Genomic DNA, 6,806 nt, shown 5'->3' on the forward strand with positions numbered 1-6,806 from the left:
GCATTAACCGGGATTTTTATAGACGATGAACAACCTTGTTTCAGGGACAAAGGAAAATGAGGAAATGAGATCTTTCGTCACTACTGGTGGCTCTGATCAAAAGAAAACTATAGGAGTAGTGACTGAAAGACTTAAAAAGGGATATTCAGAGAGTTCAGAGGGAAACAGCTCTCTGGGCCTGTGCAAAGAGAGTCTGAAGGCTCCATTGCTCAGGAAATTCCAAATAGACACGGGGCTGCTGCTTCCGAATAGAAGGAAGTAGGTTTGAGCGTGTCTTAGGAAGCTCCGGCCGGCTGGCGGCTAAAACAGAACCCGCGCAGTAACAGGTGTCCTCCAGGGCCCCTGGTCATGTTCAGCCCACCAGGGCCCTTCTCTTCTTGGTGTAATCAGTTCCCTGCTCTCACTCCCTGCTCCTCTGCAAAAAACATACAGAGAAGAATCTTTGAAAAGTAAAAACAGAATCACCAAGTAGTTACCGTTAGAAAAGGCCAACGGGCAGCTGAAAGCTTCTCTACCCAGAGACGGGGCTGCCGCATCCGAGGGTGCAGCCCGCCTGCCGGAGTGCGCACGCCAGTGCTCCAGGCGCGCTGCTCGGCCGCACCTGTGTGTGCTGAGCGTCGCCTGCCTGAGCGGGTGCGGGCGGCTCGCTGGCACTCGGCCTGTGGCTGCGTGCAGAGCTCGCGGCATCCGTGGTCCGTGTGGTGTGGAGCAGCCCGGCTCGGTCTGCTCGTGTCCTGGGAGCAGAGCGGGTGCGGCAGGACACGCCAGAGTCAGCCTGAAGAGTGTTTGGAGCCACAGATTCGTGCGTGACCAGCCTCGCGCCTGCCTTTCTCGTCCCCACAGAAGGAGAGGACCGAGCGGCTTGTCATCTCTCCCCTCAGCCAGCTGCTGAGCATGTTCACGGGGCCACACAAGCTGGTGCAGAAGCGCTTCGACAAGCTTCTGGACTTCTACAACTGCACGGAGCGGGCAGAGAAGCTCAAGGACAAGAAGACCCTGGAGGATCTACAGTCGGCCCGGAACAACTACGAGGCCCTCAATGCCCAGCTGCTGGACGAGCTGCCCAAGTTCCACCAGTACGCCCAGGGCCTCTTCACCAACTGCGTGCACGGCTATGCCGAGGCCCACTACGACTTCGTGCGCCAGGCCCTGGAGCAGCTGCAGCCGCTGCTGTCGGTGAGTCTCCTGCCCGCACGGTAGGGCCGATTTGTGAAATTACTCAGGCCTGGTTAAATAGGTCAGCAGCTCAAGCCATTCGGCTCTGGAAGTCCGAGGCCTTTCAGCGTCTCCCCATCCTCAGTCATGCCAGAGAGCCGCCAGCTTGGTGCTGGCAGCGCCGCAGAGAGGCTTGTCCCTCATCCCTGGCCTGCTGCGGGGTTGGCACCTCACACGCAGTGAGCTGCAGCCCAACGTGGGCTTATAGTTGGGTTGTTGTTTTATTTTTCAATATTTATTTATGCATACAGAACTGGGGTACAGGCCAGAGGTGCAGGTACACTGAGAGGATTCACCAGAGACAGAGTGGGGAGCGAACAGACCAGTTGACGAAGCACACTGCTGAGGGGAGCAGTAGGTGGTCTAGGAGAGGTGACCATGGGGTCACCTCCCGGACCAGGATCGAACTCATCCCGAAGTGGCTTTAGCTTCTTAGTGCTGTGCTTTATCTAGCTGTGCACCAGGGAGGGCCCTCCCGTCAGTTTTGATGCAAACTTGTCAGTCAGGATGTTTCATGGTGTTCTCCTCTTGCCTCGGCCTTGGCTGTCCCATCATCTCCAGTTGCTTAAAGCCAGCAGAGAAGGAAACCTGATTGCCATCTTCCATGAGGAGCACAGCAGAGTTCTGCAGCAACTCCAGGTTTTCACCTTCTTCCCAGAGGCCCTTCCAGCTACCAAGAGGCCATTTGAAAGGAAAAGTATAGACCGCCAGTCTGCTCGAAAGTCCCTGCTGGGCCTGGTGAGTAGAGAAGGGTCAGGCGTGATGGAGGTTAAGACGCTGCACTCAGGCCAAACAACCTGGGTGCAGAACCCAGCACTAAAACGTACTAGTTTTAGTACTAGTTTTGAGCTAGTCTCTTAGCCTCTGTGCCCCAGTTCCTTCCTCACCAGGTAATTACACCTCCATCAGTTAGTCGTGAGGTTTACGTGGTCACGCATAGAGCCCTTAGATGCTGCCTGGCACATAGCACTGTGCAAGTTGTCCACAACATCACAGTCATTTTTTTTTATGGTTAAGGGCCAGCTGTCTGCAGGTTACAGTTTCACTGGCATCTACCTGTGTGGTATGACAGAGAGCATGAGGATGACTGTGCTCTCGCTGGCTGGGCCGCTGTGGCACTTGGCGGTGACCACCTGTCACCTCTCATGCAGGTCTGACCTCCAGCGTGCCCCCTGGGAGCATTGTTGAGTCTGCGCCCTAAACAGGGAAAAGAGTTAGTAAAGTTTTAGTTTAATACTTTGGTAAATTCAGGAAATGTGTGTTGATTCTGCTAGGCCCTCATTAAATTTTGATCATGTATTAGGAAAAGAAATTACTGGATCTGCTGCCAGCCAGGCCATGGCTGGCTGCCTTTTGACCTGGAGTTCTGCTCTTTCATAACTTACTCAAACATGTCTTGAAAGTAGGTAAAGTAGATGCATTCCCTGGGGTCATAATGTAGAAGGCTGCTGGTGTACCATGGCTTGTAATATTTTTGCCCCCCACAATCCCACAAATAACGTAACCTTGAAAGGAGGAGTTGAGTTTATGATTACTTTTCCTTTCCCTCATTTTTATGAAGATTGTCTTGATAGCAAGGCAGTCTTGTCGTGCAATCCATGTGACTCTCGAAGGCCTGCTGGCTGCGAGTCTTCTGCTATCCTGATGCCCTGGGTGGCGCCTTCACCACATTTTTTTGGTCACAGGATGACAGACGTAAAACTGCACTTGTGTTAAACTTTAATTGCTACAGAGGCTCCAAACCGTGGCTGGGGTCTTGCCAGCACACGGCCTGGCTCGGCACAGAACGCCTGCTGGGCTGAGGGCGTCGTGAGCTGACTCGGCGGGTGGCGGTCCCCGCCAGGGAAGGCTCCTGCTGACTGTGTCCCTCTGCTCTCCAGCCCAGTCACATGCTGCAGTCGGAGGAACTGCGCGCCTCGCTGCTGGCGAGGTACCCCCCTGAGAAGCTCTTCCAAGTGGAGCGGAACTTCAATGCGGCTCAAGACCTGGATGTCTCGCTGCTGGAAGGCGACCTGGTGGGTGTGATCAAAAAGAAGGACCCGATGGGCAGCCAGAACCGCTGGCTGATTGACAACGGAGGTGAGAGTCGGGGGCGTCAGGTTGGGGCGAGGAGAGGGTGACTCTGGCTGTGCCTGGATCCAGCCCTCCAAGCTGTGACCATCACTGATGAGTGTAGCCATCCATTACTGACACAAAAGCTGGATTTGTTTCTGGTGCTGTTTTTAACATTCCAGAGGAGAATCCATTTCTGACCTTGCAAGATCTTGTTTGGTTCTTCACCCTCTCAACCTGTTCTGAGTAAAACACAATTCTAAGCAGCCGTTGCCCTCTCTCCTTTCACTCACGCTGCGGTGTTGGCTTCTCGTCCCTAGTCACCAAGGGCTTTGTGTACAGCTCCTTCCTGAGGCCCTACAACGCCCGCCGCAGCCACTCGGACGTCTCCGTGGGCAGCCTTTCCTCCACCGAGTCGGAGCACAGCGGCTCCTCGCCCAGAGCCCCGCGGCAGAACGGCAGCAGCGCTTTGACCGCCAGCCCCTGCGGCTCCGCGGCGCCTGGCCAGAAGCAGCCTCAGGACGCAGCGTCAGTGAAGGAGCTGGACCAAGGAGCTCCGGGCGCGTCCTCACCCGCGGCTGGTCCCGAGAGCGGTCCTGCCAGGGGCCCTCCGGACCCCGACGCCTCCCCCCAGCAGAGGCCCCGGGACTTGGCAGATGCCGCCAGAGAGCAGCATGCCCCCACCTTGAGGAGCCACCGGAACGCCCAGCATCCAGAAATGGTCAGTCACCTCATGCCAAAGCGAAATGGGCAGGGCAAGGACCTTGTTACGGGAGGCGCAAGGACAGCGCAGCCTCTGGAAGGCGCGAAGGAAGAGCTGGGAAGCAGCGAGGCGGAAGGCAGCCAGGTAAGCTCCCTGGTCCCGTGCAGGGCAGCGGCAGGAGGTGGGGTGCACAGGCGTCTTCCCAGCGGCGGGTTAGTCGGGCTTGCTGCGGCCTGGGCATGACCTGGAGACCGGCCCACGACAAGTCTTACAGAGATCTGCACCCAGAAGTCCGCAGCTGGAGGAGCGCCCAGCTCCCCGGGCACCTTCTGCAGCCGGCTCTTTGTCGGCTGTTTCTGGACCCTTCCGTGGCGGCACTGGCCTCTACAAGGCTCAGAATAAAGACTTTCCCACGTCCCGCATAGCCCTCAGTCTGCCGGTCAACCCATCCATCTAATTTCTATTCAGATAGCTACACGTTCTTTCCTCAGTTTTATTCAGACATGAAATTCTAGTTGTTTTTCCTCCTTTGCAAAGGCCTATTCCTGCTTGGGGATTTCCACATAGCCTTTGGTCTTAAACGTTTTAAACCTATCTTCTTTTTTTTTTTTTTTTTAAGATTTATTTATTTATCCATACAGAATGGGGTACAGCCAGAGGTGCAGGGGCAGTGAGAGGATTCACCAGAGACAGAGCGGGGAGCAGAACAGACGGGTCAGGAGAGGTCTGCCATGCCACATGGGTCACCTCCAGGGTGGGGATCGAACTCACACTGAAGCAGCCACAGCTTGGCTTAGCTTCACCTGCAGTGCTGCAACCCACTGCGCCACCCGGGAGGGCCCTAAACCTGCCTGTTTTACAGCCACTTCAGCTTCATGGCTGAGGAGCCCTGGGCTCCCTGCTGCCTGCCGCTCTCGCTCAGGCAGTGGCGAGTTCCGCATGTCTGAGGTGCTAGTCTGTGAGCTCGTCCCCAGCCGAGGTGACCTTGGTGAGACTCGCTCATGTGCTGGGCTGTGCTGGAGGGGGCTCCCCTCTCCAGCTCTAGGGTCCCCAAGACCATTTTCACACTAGTTCCCCAGCTCAGCCTGTCCAGACCCTGGTCAGCGTGACCGAGCAGCAGAGCACAGGCGCTCCTGTGACTCTGGTCAGCCCACAGCCCCAGGCAGCCATCCCAGACCTAGGCCAGAGTGGGCAGTTGCTAGACACATTGAAGGAGAAATGGCCTTTTTTTTAAGGGGTGTGTGTGTGTGTGTGTGTGTGTGTGTGTGTGTGTGTGTGTGTGTGTGTGTGTGTTTGGGGCACTGAAAGGTACCTTGCTGTTTCATCTGTCTTCCATATTGACTGAGGGACCTGCTTCCACTCTTCAAGGAAAATCTGAAAGAGTAAAAAGTTGTGAATTGTGGTTTTGTTGGAAGCTGCTGGCAGTAGTGGCAGCCGCCAACCATGGGGAGCTACTTAAAGTGAGTTAAAGTAAAAATTCAAACTCCTCCAACGCGTCAGCCATATTCGCGGGCGGCCAGGGCCGCTATGCTGGGTGGGGCAGATACAGCCTGACCTCCTCACCCCAAGTTCTCTGGGCGCCAGGCAGCTCCCGTGTCCTGACTCGCTCTCTTTCTCACAGGTCTACTTTGCTGTCTACTCCTTCAAGGCGCGGAACTCAAACGAGCTGAGTGTGTCAGCTAACCAGAGACTCAAGATCCTGGAGTTTGAAGACGTTATGGGAAACCCAGAGTGGTGGCTAGCGGAAGCGAATGGGAGGAAGGGCTACGTCCCGTCCAATCACATCCGCAAAACTGAGTACACCTGAGCGCATCCTGCCCGTCAGCTCGCTGCCTGCACTCGCCTTCTGCTGGGGGCTCCGGTGACTCCTGCGAGGGCCCCGAGACCCAGACCTGCCCAGGCATGGGGGACACGGGCTATGTCTTGTTCTCCCCGGTTGGGTTGTCAGCCTTGATGCTCACTAGGATTTTCTAGAATTTGAAGTGGACTCTGGGGCTGGAAAAGAATTCCATGGCCACGAGAAGAGAGGCGAGTCCAGCCTTTGGAAATGAGACTTTTCCACCCAGGACCAGTATTCTGTGCGTGCCAGCCACTGTGGTACAGCGTCAGAGGGTGTTGGCCGTACCAGACCACGGCCGGTGGCTGCAGGCCCCATGACCACTGACCGAAAGTGGACTTGGATGCAGTGAGTTCTCTGGGAGCCCTTTTTAGGCTGTGCCTGTGTGTGTGGCAGGGAGTTTGTTGAGATTATACCAAATTAGTGTTTTACTGCTTCAGTATTCTCCCACTCCCCAAATTTCTAAGTCCCCAAAATATCACTGTCTGCATCTCTTCTATTTCACCTGTTTCCAGATCAGTTATGCAGAATGCCCTTGCTCTCTGCTCCTTTCAAAGTGTAGCATCTGTATTTTCCTTCAGCCCTTCACCTGCCAGGGCCTGCCCCTCCGAGGACCGTCCTCGCACGGCGCACAGGCTGCGTGCCCGGTCCCCTGGCCATTCTCCTACAACGCCACACCAGCAGGTTCTCCTAGGCCAAGACCAGGCCCCTGCTTCTCGGTTACAGGCTCGGCTCCACAATGAGCCCCCCGCAGCCCCTCCGAAGGAGGCTGGGTGCTGGCTCCTTCGGCCGAGCTCCACACACAGAAAACACAAGGTCTTATCTGAGCTGGAATCGGCCGTCCCAGAAGCATTTCCTGTTTCACCTCCATCCCCCCCCACCCCACCCCCCACCCCGTGCTTCTGAAACAACATGCTAATAACTCTCCAGTGAATCTCATTCTAAAGTGCCTTGGCCACCCCTCCCTGACTGCAGGAAACAACATGCTAATAACTCTCC

The 6,806-nt window shown here is 55.8% G+C and overlaps 1 protein-coding gene across 1 annotated transcript in view; it reads left to right on the forward strand.

The window, feature by feature from the left end:
* Nucleotides 1-6,701, forward strand: part of DNMBP (dynamin binding protein) — a 50,040-nt gene extending 43,339 nt beyond the window's left edge. Inside the window, exons 12-16 of the mRNA XM_004680543.2 lie at nt 842-1,176; nt 1,777-1,953; nt 3,096-3,294; nt 3,588-4,114; nt 5,592-6,701. Of these exons, the coding sequence (XP_004680600.1) occupies nt 842-1,176; nt 1,777-1,953; nt 3,096-3,294; nt 3,588-4,114; nt 5,592-5,777 (1,424 nt within the window). The 3' untranslated portion in view covers nt 5,778-6,701. The remainder of the gene's footprint in view (nt 1-841; nt 1,177-1,776; nt 1,954-3,095; nt 3,295-3,587; nt 4,115-5,591) is intronic.
* The last annotated feature ends 105 nt before the right edge of the window (nt 6,702-6,806 follow it).

This window comes from Condylura cristata, unplaced genomic scaffold (assembly GCF_000260355.1).
Source record: "Condylura cristata isolate star-nosed mole 26May11 unplaced genomic scaffold, ConCri1.0 scaffold00011, whole genome shotgun sequence".
In the NCBI taxonomy this organism is placed as follows: domain Eukaryota; kingdom Metazoa; phylum Chordata; class Mammalia; order Eulipotyphla; family Talpidae; genus Condylura; species Condylura cristata.